This window comes from Zalophus californianus, chromosome 13 (genome assembly GCF_009762305.2).
Source record: "Zalophus californianus isolate mZalCal1 chromosome 13, mZalCal1.pri.v2, whole genome shotgun sequence".
Classification (NCBI taxonomy): Eukaryota; Metazoa; Chordata; class Mammalia; order Carnivora; family Otariidae; genus Zalophus; species Zalophus californianus.
In genome coordinates, this window is record NC_045607.1 from 13,108,130 (window position 1) to 13,131,236 (window position 23,107).

Consider the following 23,107-nt stretch of genomic DNA (forward strand, 5'->3'; position numbering starts at 1 on the left):
TGTCTTGCCAAATACAACATTAAAACAATTACCACCATCCTGCATCTCATCAAAGGAAGGTTCTAGCCCCCAAAAGAGTCCAAAACCCATCATCTCAGAATAAAGAAACGTGACAAAGATGGATTACACTGAAATGGATGTCATGGGCAACTCACTGAACTGGCCTTACTTTTCGTATTTTGCTGTCGGTCAGGGAGCAAACGTGGGCAATCTGTCCAGCACTGGTCCTCAGACGGGGATGGCATCCCCTGCACCACCTCCTCCAACCTTGTCAGCTTCTCTTGACCTGCCCTCTGCTTCCCCGGACCCCACACCTATTGGCCTCCCCCAGGAATCTCCAGGAAGCAGGAATGACCTCCTTGCTGGGCCTCCAAAACTTGCATCACATCTGAGTCTTTTGGGATACCTTCTCCCCCACTCCCCCAAACTGGTCTGGTCCTTCTCTGCTTCTTCCCAGCTCAGACCCATTGCCTCCTCCTTCTGGACAGCCAACACCATCACCTCTGTTCACGGATACCCACTCTCCCCCCACCCCCTCCCTGTACCACACCAATCTAGCCGGCCAGCTGCTAAAAATCATATTCCCAAATCACAGCTCTGGTAAGCAAAGTGAGGGTTAAACATCCCGCACTCTGCCCCTCAGTAGCTGGGTAAAGCTGAGCAAGTACTTAACCCGTCCACCGACTCAGTTTTTCTCATCTGCAAAATGAAGCAGATCAGAGTAACTGAGAAAATGAGGATTTAATAAAATGAGGCATTTAAAGGGCTTAGCAGAGCCCCTGGCATGCTGGAAGTCATTGTTATAATTACCATTATTTTCAGAATCTTTCCTTTGATTCCCTGTGGCTTGCTAGGGGGAGTGCCAACCTCTTGGCTCACCGTTCAAGGCCCTAACTAACCTTCTAGGCCCATCATCTGCTAACTGGATTCCAGCAGACCTTCCCCCAGGCTCAGCTCCCTGAAGGTGGAGACTGGCTCTCTCCTCCACGGCAGCCCCTGGCACAGGGTTTGCAAAGAGGAGGTGGCTCATTAAAGCTCTGCTGCTCTGAACAAGTACAAGTGATCCTTGTAGCAGCCTCTGGGGGAAGGGATGCCAAGGAACCATCTGGGATGGTTCTGATCCCCATAGGCATCACATTTTATTTCTAGATCAGCCCTAATAAAGGTGCAATTAACCCCTCAGGCTTTGGATGAACAGATAATGACAATTCACCCAGCCTATAATAATACTCTATGCTGTGTCACACCTCTTTGCTAGAAGGGCTTCTGAGCCCAGAGACATTTAGTCACTTGTCTGAGATCACACAGCATTTATGATGCAGTCAGGACTCCGGCCCTGGCCACACTCATGAGCCACACCCAGTCCCCAGAACAGAAGTATAAATGGATAGGAGACTATTTTTTCCTAAGAGTCTCCCTAACCAATGTACTGGTTTCCAATCTCTACAAACCCCCCATCCCAAGAGGGACAGCAAGAAGGAGCACCATCTCTGGCTGCCCGGCTCCTCTGGCCCCTCTCCTTCCCCTCCCCTCTGCTCCCTCATCCACCAGGGGCTGAGGGGAAGGGACAGAGCCTCACAGCCCCACAGTTTGCTCCCCATCCTCCCTGCACTCTGCCTTTTCCATCTCATAGCCATGTCAACTCATCACCTCTAAGGGCCAAGAAAAAAGAAAGAACATGGCCCAGATGCCGAAAGTGCTCTCCTGCCTGTCAGGGAGACAAGAAGAGGCAAAGAAAAGCTAACAAAGCTTCTAAAAGCAAAATCCCCAAACCACCTCTCGGGCACCCAGCAGCTGTCAAAGTCAACACAGGAACCTGGCAAAGGGGGGAAAGCCCATCCCAAATGCACCCCAGGCAGTTGTGGAGTCAGGAATTCATAGGCCAAGCTCGGCTGCCTTTCCAAGGGTGTCATGGGGCGTCCTCGGCAGGCTCGCCTTTTCCGCTAATGTACAGGTGGGTCTGTCTAGACTGCAGAACCAAGCCGGTCTTTTCTGAGTACCGAGGCTTCTGGGCTGCTTTTTTTTTTTTTTCATTCTCATTATTTGGAGGGCTATTGAGATTCCCCTCACTTCCTTATTTATGCAGTCAGAGGAAATCACAGCACAGAGAGCCGCTTCCAAACTCAAGGCCACGTGCGCCAATTTCAGATGGATAATTAAATATTGAACAAACCCTGAAATGCCTCTGCTGGATCGGGATGGCTAAAAATAACCACCCTGCCACTCCATGCCATAACCACCCTGCCACTCGGCGTGGCATCTCGCCTGCTCATTCTCAAATCCCTCCTCCCAGCAACTGTCAAACACAGCTTTGCGGGGCGGGGGGGTGGGGGGTGGGGGGACGGTGTGGGGGTGTGGGGGACTGGGGGACTGGGGGGCTGTGGGGGCTGGGGACTGACTGCCCAAATTCCCACTCAACACAAAACAAAACTTCAGCTCCCGGCCAGCTCCGAATGTTCCTGACCAGGAAATACTCTCCCTTTCCTGACATTTAAACCAAGCGGCCTCAAGAGGAAGGTGCTGGAGAAGTATCACAGCTGTTGCTTTTCCTTTTAAAAACAGTCAAAAGGCTTCGTGTCATTTCTAAGCAAAACGCGTATGGGATGTGAGCGTGTCGGCGCTGGGTTACACAAGAGCTCAACCCCATCCCCTCCCCCAGGAAGACCCAACGAGGAGCCCAGTTGCCTCGGTTTCCCTCTCTGCGCTACCCTTGGGAAAAGCAACAAACACAACCAACGTGGAAATAGAACGCCAGAGTCAGAATTCCGGACCTGGATCTCTCACTGACTCCTTTACATAACCTTGAGCGAGTGGCCTTGGCTCTGCAGGTCTCGGTTTCCCCAGCTGTCCAGGGGAACAGTTAGCCCGGGTGCTGGAGGTGCAAGAGGCCCCTCCAACCGGGGCCCAGCAGTGGCTGAGCAAAGCAGGCTCCGGCCCCTCATCCCACCAGGTTTCGGTAAGCACAGACTGCAGCGGGGCAGAGACTGGGCAGCAGACCTGACCCGCTGAGCTCAAGAGGGCATTCCCGTGTCTTCCGCATCCCACCAACCCCGGAAAAGAGGAAGCGCTGGGCTCCTGGGCCCGGTTCTGAGGGTAAGTGGGCTTTGGAGTCTAGTGGCCTCGGTTTGGACCTTGCCTCGTACGGCCAATTACTTTACCAAGCTCGGTTTCCTAACCCGGCGAAGGGAAGTGATAATAAGGACCCCTCCCTCCTTAGGAGGGTTGAGGGTTCAAAATAAGATATGACATGATCAGGCAAAGCTCTTAGCACCAGGCCTGACACACATTCAGCCATTATCTTCCTTGTTATTGAAGGTGAAGCCAGGAACACAAAGCCTAAGACGCTGACATTCCGGCAGATGAACTGGGACCTCTGGCCTCCCTCAAGGACCCAGAGAGCTCTGGGGCCTGGGCCTCAAGCTGTCTGCCTGTCTTCAGGGACCTCATACAAGGGGACCCTGAACCCTTAGCACACAGAGACTTGGTGTAGAGACAGGGCTGAGGCTGTTTGACCTGTGACCATCCCAGGGAAAACACATGGTTGGCAGAACACAAATGAGAGCAGGATGCGGGGGTGGGGGTGGGGGGTGAAACTGGACCTAGGGGATCACCTGAGTGGTCGCAGGCAGGCAGACGAGCCAACCGGGAAGACTGACCCCCCCACAGATGTCAACAGAATCATTCCCCTGCCTCCCTCCCAAGTTACGGCCAGGATTTGGGGAGATGATGGCCAAGAACACTTGGTAGAGTCATGGACTGTGCAAATCAGATGGAAGGAGGAGGCCTTAATCAAAGCCAAGGCCTGACCTCAGAAAGATCTGCCTGCCCACAGAATAGCGAGGTGGTACATTTATCAGCTCAGGATCTGGAGTCTTGCAGAACTGGGCTCCAGCATTTTCTGAGCTGTGTGATGCTGGACGAGGCTCCCACTCTTTGGGCTGCAGCTTCCTCCCCCATAAAATGAGGACAACACCAGTATCCATTTCCCAAGGTTGTTATGAGCATTAAATGAGATAAGGCAAGTACAAAATTAAGCTCACTGTTGGGCACCGAGAAAGCACTCAACAAACAAAAGCCATTTTAACTTTATTACATGCCAGGAAAGGGAGTGAGCCTCCCAGCTCCTGGGGTATGTAAGGACCAGGAGGTCCTGCGGAAGCTGGGGTTAAGCCCCAAAGGAGGGATTGTGTCTCAGCAGGAACAAATGAAGAGATGAGGCAGGAAAGGATGAATGTACAATTTCAGAGGTTGCATCCAAGTTGGGGGCAGAGAGTTGGCCCTTGCGCCCTTGAGGGTACACTTGGAGATGGGGGTGAGGGGGACAAAAGACACAACCAGCCCCCACCCTCAGGGGCTTGCCAGCCCACAGGGCATCTCAGCAAGTCTCAGTGAAACCAGGGTCCGTATGGCGTGGTCCCAGCCCCTGCCCTTCCCTAAGCCCTTCCCTAGCCATCACTCCCAATTGGGAAGCAGCTGTGGCAAACCAGCACCCTCCCGAACCTTGTCACCGTCTTCCTGGGGGCCAGCAGCCCTGGGTTCCACACCTAGTTCTAGGAAGGTCCTTCTGTGCCTCAGTGTCCTCATCTGGACCCCAGGGGTTGGATCACTCAGCTGCCATGTTCTAAGCACTGGGAGGGGACCATCCCCTCAGGAGGTCAGTCTCAGCCTTCCTGGGTACCACCACCACTCTTGCCTGCATTCCTCTAAGTGTGCTGGGGTGTTCCTGGGAAACCCCTCCAGAGGGCTCCTCAGACAGACTCCAGCACACCCTAAAAGGAAAGGGGCCTGGGAAGAGAGGAGAGGATCACACAGCCACCAAAATATAGGGCCATACAATGGGGCTATGTATGGATGTGGAGGAGGAACCGACCATCTCAGGAGACTACATCCACCAAGTCCTCAGCGTGCAGGTGGGTTAGGGTTAGCACCTGAAAAAACTCGGGTGAAAACAGAAAGAAAAGAATCAGAGGCTCCGATGAGTCGTGCGTATGGGCATTCCAGGTCTCCTGACCTGTCAGGCAGCAGGGCATGATAAGTCCTGCTTGACAGAGGGGGGAAACTGAGGCCCTGGAAGGGGCCCAGAGTCACACAACCAGCTCATTGCTGAGCTGGGAGTAAAAGCTGTCTCCCACTAACTATGGCTCTGTACCCCCAAAAGGGCTCTGTGCCCCTGTGAACTTCAACAAGTCAGCCTCCTCAACCATCTGGGGGCTTGGGGAGGGCTGGGAGCATGTGCCATTAATCTCCAATGTGCCCCCAGTGCCCAGGCTGGAGCCCAGCACATAGTAGGTGCTCAAGACATGTTTGCCAGTTGGGTAAATGGGCCAGACCTTATCTGGAGTGAGGGGAAACCTTGCATTTCCTCCCAGCAGCCCTGAGGGAACCGATAAGTCAGACAGACAGATAAACCTTTTCTTGACCTGGGGTGGGGGGAGGTGGGAAGGCACCTTGGCTGGTGACATTCTACTGGGAACAGGCCCCCCTCATATCCATGGGCCATACCTAGCCTTCAAGTGGACTTAGGGTCACAAAGCCCAATGTGAAACGGCCAGATGACCCTTGACATCTAAAGGTCACTGTCTCCACCCTGCTTCTGGTCATTGTCAGTGGCAGGTCTCACTCTGTCTATTCCTCAGATGGGGAGATCGGGGCCCCGAGAAGGAAGAGCCCTGCTTAGTGCCCCGCTTTGCTCAAAGCCGGGGGGGGGGGGGGGGCGGGGCTGTGGACACTGTCCGTCACTTGCAGCCCTGGGCAAGGACCCAGCCCTGCTCTCAAGTCCACAGGGAGCCCCCTGCCACCACTCCATGGGGCAGTGGGGGCAATGGACAGGGGGCTTCCTCAGAGGTGGCAGCCTGGCCACAACCCTCTCCAAGGCCCGGCCGGCTGTGCACCTGCCTCCAGCCAACTCTTCCCTGGCACTTTTCTGTTTCTGAACAAACACAACCCCCCGGAGTTCTCAATCACTGTCCTTCCTCGCTAGTGGCAGAAGCCAGAATGGGTGTGGAGCAAGGGGCGTGGGTGATCAGGGCTGGGGTGCTGGGTACCACCCCCTCTTCTGGGGTCTGATGTCAGCACTACGGGACCCAGCCCTCACGCAGATGGGGAGACTGTGTCGCCTGAGGTCAGCAGGGACCCACCCGAGGCCACAGGGCGGTTCCCCCCACGTGAGTTGCCACCTAGGTTGGGGCGCTGGCCTCAGGAAGAGGGGTGGCCCTGAGGGCAGAGGACAGGATCTGGGGGTTTAGTGGAGGGGGAGATCAGTGGCTGCTCTAGGTGGGCAAGGGGCCCCCAGCCTCCACCTTTCACCCTGCCAGGCAGCTCTCATCCCCACCCATGACTCCCCATCACTCAAGGCCCTTTCTCCAGCCCAAACTACGGCTCCCCACTATCCCCCTCCCAAGCCCTTCCCCTCCTCCACCCCAGGACAAACTCTCTCTCCTTCTCCCTATTTTTCCACAGACTGTTCCTCTGCCCAGAGTAAGAACACCAATAGCTCCTGCTCAACTCTGGTCCAAGTGCCAGACAGCACAGGCTTCTAGCCTTCTGTGCACTTGCTCTCATCCGTAAAGGACGCTGCCATCACTACACCTGTCACTACACCCATTTACCAGACTAGGCCAAAGTGAGGTAACTGGCCAAAGGACAGTTTTGTGCAGAGCAGGGGCCTGAACACACATCTGACCCAACCACTCCCTCTGCTGTCCAAATGTCACTTCCTCTGCGAAGCTCTCCCTGATTTCCCCAGATGTAACTTCTGTTCATTGACGGTCTCCTCCCCACTCCCTGCAGGCTTTGAGCTCCTTCAAGGCTGTGACACAAAGCAGGGGCTCCTGCACAGAAGGGGCCTGGAAGCTGGGGCTCAGGTGACCGCTGGACACACTGTCTCCTGCCCAGTCAGCTGAGCAGGAGGGGGACTTCCGTTTCTCTCTGAGCCTCTGCAGTCAGGAACAGAAGGGCACGGAGGTGCAGAGGAGGTCATGCAGAGCATCTGCAAGGAGAGGGGAGGGGTGGAGGCCTCAGGGTGCCCTGAGCATTACTGGGCATTTGTACAACTCCCATTTCTCAAAGCATGAACCCATTTCCTCACTGAGTCCTACAAGTCCTGCTAGCTAGCCCCCTTTACAGCTCAAGAAACTGAGGCTCAGAAAAGAGAAGTGGCTTGCCTGAAGTCTCAGTGCTCAAACCCAGATCTCTAGTCTCTCAGGCTAAGCATGGAATTGCGGGGGGGGGGGGGGGGGGTTAGGTAGCCAGAGGCTACTTCAAGGAAGACAAGGGGAGGTGGACCCCAGGCCTCGAGAGACGCTTGAGGACTGAACTTGCAGCACACACCTGTACACACTTCCAGTCTCAGCTTGAACCCATCCAGGCATGGGGAACTCACTACTTCAGGAACTCACTACTTCCTGAGGAAGCCTTGTACATTGTTTTTCAGCCCTGACTGTGGGAAAAATCTTCCCCATTCTGGAGAAAAGCAAATGAACGCGTACTGTCTGATTTACCCTCAAGGTGACGATAAAACTGAGGTTCAGCAGCAACACCACAGGGCCCGAGCCACACAACCAGCACCCGGGAGGGTGGGGATTTGACCTCAGGTCTGCCGGATCCCGAGCACGGATCTGCTCAAACCGCTGACCAGCCTTCCCGTTTCCCAAGAGAACCAACTCGGCCCCGGTCCCGCTAGGCACTACCAACCACCCTCCTCCCTCTCACCCACCACCCACCACCCACCACCCACCAGCACGTCAGCGGTCCTGAGCCCCTTGACAGGGACCCTGGCCTCCCCAGGACCCCTTCTGGCTTTCCCCTTCCAGGAGACCCCTCCCTAAACTCCATCCCACCCAACCTCTGAAAGAAGGCCTGGCCCCCACCCGGCCCAAAAGGCAGCCTCCTGGATCCGATGCGCTTCCAACTGAGGATCCTGTTACTGGAAAAAAGAAAATGCTGCTCCCATTGCCCCTCCTCCCTGTCCTGCCTCCGCGCTGGAAAGAGAGAAATTTTTCAAAGGAGGTGGGCCCATCATCCACTTGGAGGGGTCCCAGACAGATCTTGGCTTTGGAGCCAAGGACTCCTGGGGTAGGACCCTCTGAAGTCCAGCCACCTGTCCCTCCACCCAAGAGGTAGGGAAGCCTGTGAAGTCCCTGGGGAGAGAAGGTATGTGGGGGCGCTGAGATGGGCCCCCCACCCTAAGCTGGGAGGCCAGGGCCCTGAAGGCAAAATGAGGAAAAGCCAAGATCCACTCAGGATTACTTCATTGCCAGGCTGCTGAGTAAACTGAGGCACAGGGGAATAGGAGGTGGCATCTGAGAAGTGAAGAAAGAGAACCCCGAATTGCAATCTCCACTTTCCCTGCGCAAGGCACAAGGGGAGACAGAGCTTCGGATTCCCCAGGACGCTGGCGGATGAGAGAGAAGCTGCGGGGATGGGGATCAAGCCAACACAGTAACGGGCAGCCAGAAAGGGCGATGGGGGCGGCAGGGGCGGGGGGGGGGGGGGAGACCCGGCTAAACAGACTGGAAGATCCAGGGTCCCTGGCATTTCCTGACATCAGGTGGCCAGGTGGCAGTAGGGGGAGCCCAGGGGTCAGGGGTCGGGGTGGCGCCTACCCCTGGCGGGCCGGGTCCGGCTGCGGGAGCGGCTCCTCTGTCGCTGCAGCCGGGGCCGCCGCAGCAGCCGGTAGTAGTAGGAGGGCCTCCCGGTGCTCTTCCTGGCGCTGCCGCCCGCGGACATGCTGCCGCCCGCCGGGCACCGGGCTGGGCCTGGGCGCGCTCACACGGGCCCCATCGCCCGCTCTGGCGCGCCCGGCGGGCGTCCCTGCCTTCTCCCGCGCGCTGGTGCGGGCGCCGCCGAGGCCACGGCTGCCCCACAAAGTCGCTCAAACTCCTCCTCCCGCCCCCGCCCTCCCCGAGCAGCCGGCCCCGCCGCGGGGGCCTGGGACCGGGAGGCCGGGCTGGCACCGGCCCGGAAAGTCAGTGCAGGAGAAATCCCGGCCTGGAGTCGGAGGGGCGAGACGGCCCGGAGTGCCCCGGGACCCCAGGCAGGTCCCCAGGAGGGTCACCGTCCGCACCCTTCGCGCCCCAGAGCCGTGGCCCGACCTCGGGACGCACGGGACGCTCCAGCCTGCCCGCGGGTGTAGACGGTGCACACCCGCGTGCGCGCGAACGCGGGCACCAGACAGGGTGCACGCCAGGCGGCCAGGCGGCCAGGCGGCCAGGCGGCCACCGCGCTGCGAAACCGGTCACCTTTTTAGGGTCCGAATGAGATTGACCCCGCAGGGCGCGTTTCTGCCCCAAGCTCACTGGACTGAGTATGGATCCGCAAACACACGGCAGGTGAGCTCCCGGCCTAGCCCCCTAACGGGGTTGAAAAGACGTCCCTTTCACGCAGAAAACTTGCCTGTTCTCTACGTTTTTAAAAATTGTTCCGTTTGATAGACATATTATTTGTATATAATTACGATTGCAGTGTATATCTCAAGCGCACAAACAGGAGAGAGAGGTAAGGAGCACCTGTGTATCTCGAAGGCTTTGCCAAATCTGAACATTTTGCCCCGCATAATCTAGACCACTCCCCAAATAGAACATCACAGATGCGGTGGGGTCTTCCTCCCCCTGGGTGTTCACAGCAGCTCTGGCAAGCCTGAAGAAGAATCCCAACCCTCAAGGAGATGGAGGCGTGAGGTGTCAACTCTCTCTATCGCCTCCTGCTGAAAGACTTCTCCGAGTCACTCCCCAGCTCAAGAACTCTTCATGGCTCCCCAAATCCAGACAACCTTCCCTGGTATTTGGGGTTCCAACCATCTGGTCCCAACCATTCTCCAGCCTCACCTGCTATTCCCTTCCTTCCTGCTCTTCCTTGTGCTTCTCCCAGAAGGTTCTGCCCTGCCAAAGGCCATCCTTCTAGGGCCCAAATTCTATAGCCTTCGACCGTCCTGGCCCTTGGTTGTCTCTCTCTCTGTCTCTCTGTCTCTCTCTCTCCTCCTACTTGCCCCTGGAGCAGCATTTATCTTGTAAATTATGCAGACAACCACCTGCCTGAGCTTCATTCTCTCAAGTATAGAAGGGTAAACTGAGGCCCTGACAGGGAGGGCTGACAGGCCTCAGTCACACAGAAAATGGCAGAGGCAAGTGGTCTTAGCCTGGGGCTCCCAACACGAAGTTTTAGGGGTGTGCTTGAGGGAGAGTCATCTGTGGGTGCTGGAGATAGTCTGGAAGTTCTCCGGAACAGAAAGGTGGGGCCCTGGAGGGGGTGGGGCAGTCTCGGCAGAAATCCAGGCCGCGTTTTGCACGTCACAAAGAGCGCCCCCTCCCTGGCTCCCTCAGCCAGGGGGGAGGGCCCCCAGGTCTGGAGGAGCCTGGATCACAGCTGGAAGCCAGGCATCTTCCCAGGACCAGGGGGGAGGGGCAGAAGGGGTATGCTCCTCCAAAGCCAATTGAGGTTGTCCGAAGACCCCCACTGGTCCCTCTCTCCAGAGTGCCGGCCAGTCCCTGGTGCAGATGGTAAACCACGGTGCCTGCAAGGACACCTTTAACCTCCTTTGGGTTAAGCATTGATCTAGCTCATTCTCAATAGCAAACACTGCGCAGGAGCCTCCCTTGCCAGAGCAGAGGCCCCAGAGAAAAGCTGTATGCATCCTCCTCTGGCCTCCCCACTCAGGTGGGGCTCCTGCAGCCACCTACCCACACCTTGGCACTTCCAGAAAGAACAACCTCTGCAGCCAGGCCCACCAGTTTCGGTGGGTGGAAGGCTCCCAGGAAGTCCAGCTCAGGGTGGGGGCATCAGTCCTGTACCCAGAGCCTGGAGTTCATCAGGCCCAGTTTCCTCCCCAAAGCAGAAATGCCCTGATCAACCAGAGTCTGGCCTCCCCTTGAGGGAATGAGAGGTTCCCTGCCAACAGACTATCAGTGGCTGAGACAAGTGGTCTTGACGGGGCATCCCCAACTAGCAGATTTAGTTGTCTGTGTGTAGAGGGAGGGGGGAAGTAGCCAGGAGCTCCGGATCTCATCGGTGAGCACAGTTGGGCTCTAAAGGTCAGGCAGAGTCTCTCTGCTTATGCTTGGGCTTCTCAAGTTCTCTGTGCCTCAGTTTCCCCGCCTACAAGGAGAAGCTATGGGCCCCCAACTTATCTACCTTGTGGAGGGAAGAGGGTCTGCTATTGAAGAGGAAGAAGCTTCTGCATTCCTGGCCTTTGGATGGGGTGGACATTGCCAACCACGCAAGCTGAACATCTCCACAGGCCTCGGGAGGGTGGGGAGTAGGAACCAGTTGAGTACTGTGTGGGCAGGGGGCAGGGCAGGAACTAGGAGACAAGGGGCCTGGGCTCCCTGCCCCTCCTCCTGCCCCAGGACCCCCAGGGCGGCAGGCAGGCAGACAAAGGCTGATCCCTGCACACCCCAGCAGAGCATCTGGAATCAATCCCGCTGTAGAGCAAGCCACCCACCCCCTTTCACTGCCCCTGCGGCCTCTTCCCTTTAAACAGGAGCAGTCCCCTTTCTGGAGGCCACCTAGACTAGAGGAGGAGCATTTGAAAACACCCTCCCCACCATCATTTCCTGCAATATTCCCCCTCCAAGGGGAAGCCCTCTGTGATTGCCCTGGCCAGCGTGGGCTTACCAGGCCCTGCTGATCTGTGAGCTGGGGCCCCACAGGGCTGGCCGTCTGTTGGTGGTCTGTTCTCCACTGCTCTCTGGACTCCAGAGGGGCTCCTGAATAGGCCCAGCTCCCACCTCTCAACCTGCTGCTTTAGGTCAGGGTCAAGCCTGCCGCCTCCACACCCCTGAGCCTCCAAATCACCCTAGTACATTAAACTCGGATATTTCTGAGTTCCCCCAAGACACTTGAGTCCATGGTTCCAGATGGGGCCTGGGAATCTACATGTTTAGTAAGTGCAGACACGGGGACAGGGGCCAGCTAAATCAGATCTGAACCCCCACCTGCCCTTAAAGCCTCCAAAAGTGAGCTCACAGAGTCCTAAAAAGGACCAAGCTTTGTCACAAAGCAGCCACCTCCCCTTGCACCCCTGCCCACTCCAGACCCTTATCTATCTGCTCCCCAAAGTCGCCCCGCTCATTCCCACCCTGCCTTTGCCCTGCTGGTCAGATGGCTGCCACAAAGCTCTTCCTTCTGCATCTGGTGAACTCCTCCTTAGCCCTCAGGACCCAGCTCAAATGTCACCTCATTAAAGCAGTCTGAGCCCAATGAGAGACCCTCCCCACCCCCACCACACCCCACTAGTTGGGTTGTATAATAAGGACACAGGAGAAGACCAAGGAGAGATGGACCCAAAGAATCTGCATCTGGGTGTCAGGAGAGGAATAACACCCTGCTGGGAAGAAGGGGTGGGTGGCCTAGAGCTGGGCTGTAAGTCCAGGTAAACCACTGGCTGGGGTGGGCGTGGGGGGGGTTGTTAGGTCAGGAGGGGCACCAGCTGCAGAGTGAGGGGGCCAGCCGAACGCATTCTCCCATCCTCCTGGGGTATTAGGTTTAAGGTCAGTGAGAGAGGAACAAAAATGCATATTGTCAGAATTACCCCTGAAAAGCCTTCAATTGCCCACAAAGGACACTGTTCCCTGCAGTGTTGGGACAGAGGTGAGCACGAGGCAGAAGGGCATGGCCTTTACTGAGGGGCCATTTGGCCCAGGAGGAAAGAGCAAGAAGAACCTGTCACCTAACATCAGATTCCATCCAGGGAGGAGAGGGGCTTACACCGGGAGGGGACCCCAGAAGTCCAAGACTTTCCACAGAGGAGGGCTAGAAGTTTGGCCTGGAGAGGTCTGTCTGAAGATGAAGCTTGGATTTAATACTGCTAAACCATATTCCGCGTTTACTGTGTGCCAGACCCTATCTGGGGCATTCAACGCACAGGATCCCATTAAATCTCACAACAATTGGGCGCCTGGGTGGCTCAGTTGGTTAAGCGACTGCCTTCGGCTCAGGTCATGATCCTGGAGTCCCGGGATCGAGTCCCACATCGGGCTCCCTGCTCAGCAGGGAGTCTGCCTCTCCTCTGACCTTCTTCCCTCTCATGCTCTCTCTCTACCATTCTCTCTCTCTCTCAATATAAATAAAAATCTTAAAAAAAAAGAAATCTCACAACAATCTTAAGAGGCGGGTGGTTACCACCTTCAGCTTACAGAAAATATTGGTGGCCCAGAGATGGTAAGTTCCCTAAGGTTACACGGCTGGCACTAGGAGTCAGGATTTGAACCCAGGCAAGCTGGAAAAAACAAAGTTCTCAAGACTGAGGAGGACTTCAATGCAGAGAGGGAGGAGGGGCAACAGCCTGGAACTTTCCATAAAAGCCAGCTTTGACAAGGAACAGGAGGAGGTGAAGAGGGTTAGGAGCCCTGACAGGGGAAACATTGGAGCCCACGCCAGGCCCCACACAATGGGTGTCTGGAGGGCTCAGACCTGTCATGTTTCCTGTCGGGACAGGGGTAGGCAGCAGTGACCAGGGGAAGTCCCTAGCCAGGCAGCCCAGCACACATCCGCCTCCCGGGCCAGCCTCGACCTTTGTGTGGCTGAAGCCCTGGGCAGGGGTGTGGATGGGGGTGCCGCGGTGGGGGGCGCTAATGGTCAGGGTCATGGGCCTCAGCCTGGAGAGGTGGCCTGTCTGGCAAGCAATGACAGCTTCCAGCGTTTACTATGCGTCCAAGGAGCAAGGCTGCACCAGGAGCAGGACCTTCATCAGGATGTGGGGGAGCAGGGGCTCTCCCCACACAGTGGAAGGTGCAAACAGGCCCTGCGAAGTCACACTCGAGGCCCAGCCAGCTGTCCAACACCTCCACTGCTCCCCAGGCTTCCTCTTGAAAGCCACCAACAACTTTATTGACATCCTTCCCAGAAAATGGCCCCATCAGGGCCATGCCGACCCCAGACTTGGATGACTCTGCCCTTTTCAACACGGGGAATGGGGAGCCTGGTCAAGGGTGGGTATTTGAACACACACAGACACACACACACACACACACACACACACACACACACACACGCAGCCCTTGGGGAGTGTATTTTCTAAATAAAGTCACCCAAAGCAGGACTGAGGGCGAGCCTTGGGAGAAGCCAGGGCCCTAACAGGGGCACAAGGCCAGTCGGCAGGGTCATTGTGTTTCTTTGGGTGCTATGTGACTTAAAGGAAGCCTCTTGACATCTCTGAGCCTCAGATTCCCAGGTGCTAAATAGAGATGAGACATCTCCATCTCCGCCCAGCCCACCTCCATAGGATTCCATCAGGATCTAGAAATTTCCCCCAGTCTTAAACCAGCACCTATATGTTCCCTCCTGTCCTCCAGAAGCCCAGAAAAGATGTAGTTCCTTCGTACATGTCAACAACCTGTCCTAAAATCCTGGCATGTCAGAGCTAGCAGGAACCTGCAGAGGGGTGATGGAGCTGGAGAAGCCGAGGCCTCACCGAACAGCCACCTGCCCCAGGGACGCTGCCCGGATCTGGCATCAATTCCCCAGCCATCAGGGGTCTGATTGCCCCTCACACCCCAGCAAAGAGCAGTCAGGGTACGGCAGCGTCACTCGCTGCAGATGAAAAAGGGAGGCTGAGACACACTGTGACTCGCCCAGTGTCACACGTGAGTGTTGGGGGCAAGGCCACCTTGGGACTTAAACAGAACTGCCAAGACCCCCTTTCCCCCTTGACTCCTTGGACCGCCCCCCCTTTCCCCAGAATGCCTGCTGCCTCCTGCCACAGGTGCCCTGGGCTCCAGCTCCAGACCGGCTGCCCCGGAAGCTCAGGGCTCCAGTCCCAGGGCTGGGGGAGGCTGGGATTCACTCTCCAGGCCCCAGCCCTCCTTCCTCACCCTCACCCAAGCGGCCAGCATTTCAACCCAGATGGCCAGGCCTGAAGCAGCTCTCTCCCTGGACTTCCTCCCCCTGCCCTGACCCAGAAATGCTGCCAAGCTCCAGGTGGGCCCCCAACCCCTCCTTCTCCAGGCCCAGGCCTGGGGCTGAGTCTCCAGATCTCCGAGCTTTGTCTTCCCCTTCCAGTTGATGGGCCCAGACAGCTCCACACCCACCGGGTGACCAGAGGGGGTGGCATATGGTCCCAGTGTGAGGTCAGAAAGCCCCCTCCCTTCCCAGGCAGGCCTGCCTGGTCATCTGTGAACCACTTCATGGCCAGTACTGGCCTGGGTTCCAGGCAGGAGGGGCCTCGCTCAATCCTTGCAGGATCCCACTGAGGAGGACAGATGAACTGGCCCAGGAGCCAGCTCCTAGGAAGCTCCCATCTAAGCAGGGTGCTGCAAGAGTATGGGATTTGGGGTGAGCCCAGATTAGGGCCTTCACCTGCCTGTGCCTTCAGTTCAATTACAGAATGGGTTTAATGATACTTATACTTTGTGAGGTTGTAGAAAGTCAAATAGCATAGCGAATCCAAACCCTGTATGTAAACTGACTAACATCTGCCCCTCTGGGCTAGTTCTTTTCTCACTCATCCGGGCTCCTTGAGAGCAGGATAGCCAGAGCTGGTCAGCAGAGTTACCAGCCCAGAGTAGGCTCTCAGTAAGACTGACTACGAGAGATGGTAGCAGCATTTGCAAAAAGTGGCTGACCCCTTCTGATCTGGACTCAGCTCTAAGGAATTCAGAGGAGGGAGAAGTCCCAGAAGACTGCCTGGAAGAAGAGTCATTGGCACTGAGTCAGAAGGCTGAGTAGGAGTTGACTAGGTAGAGAGCAGAAGACTGTATTCTTGGAGGGGGAGACAGCACGAGCAAAGGCCCTGAGGTAGAAACCAGCAAGGCATATGCTGAGGCAGTGTGTAGAACTGTGAGGCTGGAGCAGAGGATGAGGTGGGTCTCGGGAGCAGGCTGTATGAGGTGTACACCCAAGTGGCAGTGAGGCCCAGGCAGCCCTTAAATAGGGGAGAAATGAAGTGGTAAAGAAAGAACCCTGACCAGGGAGGCAGAGGATCGGGCTCTAGGCCTAGCTCTGTGGCTTTGGGGCCATCTGACTTTGACAAGTCATAGATCTCTCTGATCCCCACTCTGCAACTCTAAGGGAAGGCCTGGCTTTAGGAGGCAGGACTGCGGTGGGGGGTGGGGGGGGGCGAGGCTAGATGCCCACAAACTACACTGAAGCATTCAGACACGGATTCTAGGGCGCCACTCTCAACATCACTGGATCCAAATTTTGGTGGGTAGGGCCAAAGAATCCAGATTCTTAAAGTTTTCTAGCAGCTTTCTTGGGGAGCCACTGGCTAAGATAGTCGTAGACTCGGCTGGATAGCTTTCCAGTTCCTGAGCATGCCAAACATGGTCCCACCTCAGGGCCTTTGCGTGTGCTCTTCCTTCTGCCTCACCCACTAACCCCAGATCTTCAGATGGCCAGCTCCTTCTTGTCATTCAGGCCTCGGCTCAAATTCACACTCTCAGAGGCCTGCCCTGGCCACCTTATCTCAAGTGCCTCTGCCCCAATCCCCACATGCTCTCCCATTGCCCTATTTTCTTCAACCTTCTGCTTCCTAAAACTATCTTATCTGTGTATTCGGTTGTTCACTAGTTGTCTGCCCCTAAACCATAATGAGGGCAGGGGCCTTGTTAGTTCCTGTCACAGCCATATCCCCCATGCACAGAACAGCACTCAGTCACCACTCAGGGAATGAGGTGAATAGAGGGAGCTGGGCTCAAAGCCCCCCTTCTTTTCTCAAGAAGGGCAGCTGTGGGACCAGGGGCAAGTCACTCCCCCTCTCGGGGCCTGGCTCTCCTCAATGGGACACACAGACAAGCAGGCTGCAAAGTTTACTTTCAGGCAGCAACCTGGAGCTGATCAGGAGGCCAGGCTGTAAGTCCTGACTAACCTGGGGCTGGCACAGAAGAAGGGAACGGATGAATAAGTGCCTTTGCTCTGCGGTGTGCCTCTGAGCAAGTCCCCTCTCATCCGCAGACCCTCACCCTGTCCCCCTCTTGTAAAATGGGGTTGGCCTGGGGGGGGGTGGCCCTTGGGCACTTACACATAGAACTTCTGTGCCCAGTCTGGAACATAAATGGGAACCACAGCAGGTATTAGAGGAGGGGCAGGCTAGGCCAGAACCATGGTTCTCACACTTACTGGCCTTTGCTGGGGATCCCACGCCGCCCAAAGCTGGTGTCCCAGGACCACATAGGTGAGAATTAAGTGTGCCTTCTGTAACCTGTCACCCCCGACTCTTAAGAGCAAGAACAATGCCAGCCCTGCCCCCATCCCGGGAACAGCATTTTGTCTGGAAATTCCACCAAGGGGAGGAGGAAGGGCTGGGGCCCTAGAATTTCTGTGCCTGCTCAAACAGGAAGTAGCTAAAAGTTTGGGGCCAAGGAAAACAAGTTCAGGGTCATCCTGGAAATCAGCAGTCCCCTTGGCTGGGACTCACCCCTCTCACAGGTGGGGCTCTCCTCCTGATTAATGATTAACATAGACAGAAGGTGGGGCGCCTGGGTGGCTCAGATGGTTAAGCGTCTGCCTTCACCCCAGGTCATGACCCCAGCTTCCTGGGATCGAGTCCCGCATCGGGCTCCCTGCTCAGCAAGGAGCCTGCTTCTCCCTCTGCCTCTCTCTCTCTGTCTCTTATGAATAAATAAATAAAATCTTTAAAAATAAATAAATAAACCTCATCATTCTAGGGATTCCTTAAAAAAAAAACCAAAAACATAGAAGGTGTGTGAAAGGGGGATGGTCCAGGACCACAGGCAAAGGCCTAAAACGAAGCAAAATTCACTCAGTCTCACCTGGCATACTTTTGATGATGGGGAGCTCACTACCAAACTGTCCCCGCCCCCACCCTCACCCCCCACCCCCACCCTGTCCTCAGAAAGTCTACAAGTGACAGTGCCTTCCCATAACTAGGAACTGCAGAAGGCCTTCAGGGATCTAGTGTCAGTCCACCCTTCACCCAGGGCTCAGAGGGCTTGGGACTTGCACAGGGTCCTCCCTCAGTTCCCAGGAGCAGAGGAAGCTGTTACACGCACAGTAAGGAGGAGCCCGTAGGAGGGCTGGGGCTGGAGTTTGAGCTTCAGCCCCACCCCCACATCCCTCCTGGCTAAAATGCCTAGGTTACGGTGTGGGGGGCGGACCTCTGGCTGACCTTTATTAGAAAGCCCAGAGAGTGCTGGGAAGAGGGGGACTGAGCCGGGGCGTGTTGGCGACCTGGGTTACAAAGGCTCCGATGCAGCCTGTGTGACCCACAGCCCCTCTCCTCTTCCCTGTAGCCTCTGCCTCCGGAAGCTCCAAGAGGGCTTCAGAACTTTCTAGACCTGCTTTCTCTGCCCTTGTATTTCTTATGTCCTCCTGTTGCCCCTCTCTCCCAGCCAGCCCCCTCACACGGGCTCCCATGCACACACAGACCTGTCTTCCCACTGAGGCCCACATCTCCCCCTCCCCAAAGGGCTCCTTCCAGGCCCTGCCAGCCCCAGGGCCCACAGAGCAGCTTGGAGCCCTCTGGTGTAGCCCGTGGTGCTGCCCCCTACTGGGCTGTAGAGCCCTAGGACAAAGTCCTTGGCCCTGGTGCCACCACAGGGAGGGCTGTGCCCCTTGAGATCCCCAGGGTGGCATGGCACAGGGTTCCAATCTGTTGAGTGACGTGGACTGGCCCTCCCCACTCCTCTGGGCCCCTATGCCCACTGGAGCAAACGGGATGGCGCAGAACCTGGGTTCTCAGGTTGGAGATGCTTCAGTGCCGCGGGGAACAGGTTAAAATGCAGATGCCCAGGCCCGCCGGGGAGAGTCTGGTTTAGCCAGCCTGGGAAGAGCCCAGGAGTCTGCATTCTTAAACAGCCGGGAGTGAGCTCACCCTGGCCACACTGGCCCCCTTCTCTCTCTTTCAGATCCCCAGCTCTGTATGGGTTCTGGGACTCCAGCCCCCAACAACCGTGTCATAAGCCTTTTCCCAACCGCCACCTGTCTCCTGTCCCTTTCTCAGCACTCTGCGTGTGGTAGGCAGGCAGGGATCCCAAGCCTTACAGTACAGATGGGGAAACTGGGGCTCCAAATGGAGAACAACAAAGTTTGCCCATGGTCCTCGTCCCTCAGAGAAGCCCCTGGCTTCCACCATCCCCCCCAGCTCCCCAAAGACGATCTAGATTCTGGGGCCCAGCAGGTCCCTTCAGGTCGGGCAGCAGCCCTGACCGGCCCCCTTTGTCCTGCTCGGTGTGCCCTGCGACCTCACCAGGCCCTGGGCTGATTAAAATATCCCCTTACAGCTCCAGTAGGCCCTGGTGTCCCCTTACAGGGCTGGGAGGGACACAGTCCCATTCCCAGCTTGGTGCCGCACTCTGGCCACCCTCAGGAGCTGGACACTCGCCGGCACCGCAGGGATTAGAGAGAGCCTTCCCCTGAAGTGTTTGCAGAGACCAGCCAGGAGAAACCAAGGCCCAGAGAGGGGACCCTGCCCAAGGTCACACAGGACCCAGTTACTCACCCCAACACAGAGCTTCCTCTCTGCCAGGCAGCATTAAGTCAGTGAGTCCATATAACACCCTTAAGAGGTGGACACTATTACTCGCCCATTACACAGGCACAGAAAGGTGATTGCGGCAGACCTGGAACGCGACCTCACGTAGCCTGGCTCCTAATGGTGACCCCTTGCTGCCACAAATGGTCTCCCCTCTCCTGTCCTTGGGTCATTTTGTTTGTAAAAAGGCACGCTACAGCAATGAGGCAGGGCCCTTGGCTTCTACTCCCAGCCCGGAGTGTGGTCACTGGGTGCCGGCCTCAGCCGCACTGGTCCCCAGTCCTCCAGCCCCCAGTTCTCTCTCTGTGTCTTTGCTCCCACTGTTCCCACTCGGAGGACACAGGCTTCCTAGGCTCTGAGCTCCTCTGTGAAGCAGGCTATCGCTAGCTCCAAAGACTAACTTGAGTCTGTCCACCTCTCCCCACTACCGTTACTCAAATCCAGGTCGCCACCATCTCTAGCTTTGGGAACACCCGCAGCCCCTCCTCAAGCTGATTTTCCACAAAGCAGCCCTCTGTCCCAGCCACCCTGGCCTTGCTGGCCTGTGGACACCCGTTCCAGCTCATCCCTCCACCCTGGCTCTCCTGAGCGGCCTGGCCCACTCCCACTCCCTCTTCGTTTCCGGAGAAACCACTCCCTTGCCACCCCAACCTCACTGCTTCTCCCCCAAGGCCTGCCCACCCCATTTTCTCCGGGCCCCCTGCCCGACCTTTCCTCCAGGGAGCCCTCCACATCGTGCAATGATATCTGTGTTTTGGTGATTCATGTCACATTTGCCTCTCCTGGCACTCCGTCCTCCCCAAGGAGCAGGGCCTGCCCACCTGACTCACATCATAACCCCAGGGCCCGGCCCGGGACCGTCACGTGGCGGCTGCCGATCAAGAGGGGAAGGGTGTCACGGTCCTGAATGCGGGAAAGCACCATACACATGAACGTGCACTGGAGTCCCCGGACGTCTGGGCCTCTGAGCTCCGTGAAGCCACAGGGCGCCAAATGCCCTCCGCCCCCACCCCAAACAAGTCACAGCCCAGGACTTACTAATTTTCCTCCGCACAAGTTTCGTTGCTTTCGTTCTGTGATTTATAGCCCATCCGATAAATTTCCCCCATTATCTTTCACACAGAGCATGCTGCCTTTCTGCCAGTTCATGATACATTTGGCTCACTGGCCTCTCCCCGGAGAAATCTAAGGCTTGGCTCCAACTCGGGAGCAGGCCCACGAGGCCATGTGGGATTCCAAGAGCTCATTTCAGACCCAAACCTCAAGCAGGTTGAGCCTCACACTCAGGACTAACTGGGCAGGTCCCCAACTCCCCTCTCGCCCTCCCTAATGGTGGGAATCCTGGCAGAGACAACGTAGGCTGCGTTGTCCAGTGCCCACGGGGGCCCTGGTGGCCAGTCTGAAGGCTGGGCTGCAGACTCTACTGCTTCTCCCACCCAGCCTCGAGGGTTTCCATAGACTCCACAGATGAGATCTTAATCTACCTCTCTAACTGCCCAAAGAAGGCAGGAACTCATCAGACCTGTCTCACAGTTGAAGAAACTTCTCTGGAATACAGAAGATTGCATGCCAGCCCTGCTTACCCCACTGCGTACTTGCCAGGTTCAGGTGCAGCCAACAGAGATTTCCGAGGGTAGCCTCTGTGCCAGGCATTGTGCCAAGTGCTTGACTAGAGTAGTCTCACTCACAGCCACCTTTAAAGGCCGAAGGTACTATAAGCCCATTTTACAGATGGGGAAATCAAGCCTCAGAGAGAAGCAACTTGGCCTAGGTTTGTACAGGAAGCAATTGGCAATGACCCAGAGGAAGTACTACTAACATGAGGGATGAGAAAGGTCTAGAGGCTACAGGGAGCACATAGCTCAAGGCAGAGCTACCCACTCAAAAAAAAAAAAAAAAAAAAAAGTGACAGGGATACAGGGAGAGCTCAGCACATTAGGGGTTAGAATCCCATCCCTGGGAGTGCCCGGCTGTGTGACCAGGGGCAAATCCCTTCCCCTCTCTGGGCCTCAGCCTCCCACCCTGTAGAATATGAATACTGTCCTGCCCAGGACTATCACAGGGCTTGCATGAGGCAACATGCAGAAAGCTGCCTTGTAAACTGTCCGGTCCAGGGCCAAGTCATTTCTGCGTGTTCTGACAGTGAAGGAAGACATCATGCAAAGACCTGCAGGGAACCTTGGTGCTCCTCCGGGCTAAGTTTGACTGGTGCCTCTGAACTGTGTGGGGTTCTGGACAGAAAACCCAGGCTCCTCCTCGGATCACAAGCTGCTTACCTCAACCCGAGGCGTGGAGCCACCAGGCAGCCCTCCTGCCCCCCCCCCCCCCCGCCGGGCACCCAGATCTCTGCACTGCCCAGCCGGTGTGGGGCACGGAGCAGAGGACGTTACAGGCTGGCCTGCTCTCCGCCCCCCCACTGATGCCCGCGGCCCTCGGGACCACTAAGTCTGCTGTCCTCCCCCGTCCAGCTCCTGAAAGTTTCTGCTTCCGCTTTACAGTTTCCGTGGCAACCACCTCTCTCCCTCCACTTGTCTTCCTCTCCTAAGTCACTTTGTCATCTGAAGAGGCAAGTTTCTCTCTTCTCTATGCGACCAGGAGAATAAAAGTGGGTTGGGGCAGGAGATTGGGCCAGGAGAATGGGGACGGAGAGGGGACCTCTGGGGTGCAGCCAGGGGCTGGTGCAGCCACGGTGTGTCCCCCCAAAGACCTCTGTGCCTGGGACTGCCCACAGGGTCCTCGACAGCAGGCTTTTCCAAATGTGACTGTCCTGCTCCAAGGGCCTGCCGGGCCCTGCAGGAGCGGCTCGGGCTTGGGGGGCGGGGGGGTGTCAAGGCTTCACAAGCTGGCTGGACCCCAATCTGCCTGCCACTGTCCGTCTTCACCCACAGGTGCCCTGGGTTTGGACTGCGTCAACCCCCCTGCCGCACGCCTTCTGCTTGTGGGAACCCTTCCTTCCCCAAGGCCTGGCTGCAAAGTAGCCCCACAGGAAGTCCCCACCCCTTCAGAACTCCCCACGACCCCACTGTACCCATTCCTCTGCCACCCAAACATTCCCCCAGCCGACGGCCTTCTGCCCTGCAAGCAGAGCCGATGTCGCCCTCACTCCATGTCCCAGCAGGGCCACAGGAGGCCACGGGGAACCTGGGGCCACAGAGACCCGGGCTCCAGCCTGCGTTCAACCACCAGCTGGCGGCCAGCTCTCCACAAATTTGCTCTAGAACTCTATCTTCCCCGTGGTCAAATAAGAATGGCACTCACTTCCTCACAGGCTGTTGGAGACTGAAATGAGTTTGCAGGTCTGAAAGAGCTTGGAAAATTCTGAAGTGCTGTGGGGAGTCCGGGATTATTTTTAGGCACTGAATTAGTGCCATCCAATGAACAGCCCGAAGGCCTCCTTGACCCCATGGGTCTCACAGCTCTCTTTCTCCACCTGCTGACCTCCTGAGGCATTGACTGGGCCACCAGCTTCCCTGCCACACACACACAAAGCCCCTGACACACGTGGGGCCCCGCAGCTCAGCCAGAGCCTGATGTTGGCTGGGGGGCTGAGGATCCCTCGGAGGCCTGAGTCAGCAAGGAGCGGCCCAGGCCATGTGTCGGGGACAAGGGTGGAGGAATAGTTCCTCCTAGCCCCTGGGGACTGGGGGCTGGGGCCAGAGGCAGCCCCAGAAAGGGCTCCCC

The 23,107-nt window shown here is 56.8% G+C and overlaps 1 protein-coding gene across 8 annotated transcripts in view; it reads right to left on the reverse strand.

The window, feature by feature from the left end:
• The window catches only part of LOC113934370 (DAB2 interacting protein), a 188,510-nt gene that overhangs the window by 115,496 nt on the left and 49,907 nt on the right, over window positions 1–23,107 (reverse strand). For 2 of the 8 annotated variants that reach the window (XM_027615202.2, XM_027615200.2), the window contains exon 1: window positions 9,825–10,152. The exons of 3 other annotated variants lie outside the window; for them this stretch is intronic. In XM_027615202.2, coding sequence (XP_027471003.1) covers window positions 9,825–9,999 — 175 coding nt within the window. In that variant the 5' untranslated portion in view covers window positions 10,000–10,152. Of the gene's footprint in view, window positions 1–8,603; window positions 8,868–9,824; window positions 10,155–23,107 lie in introns of those variants that run through there. 3 more of the 8 variants (XM_027615206.2, XM_027615204.2, XM_027615201.2) reach the window with 3 other exon arrangements.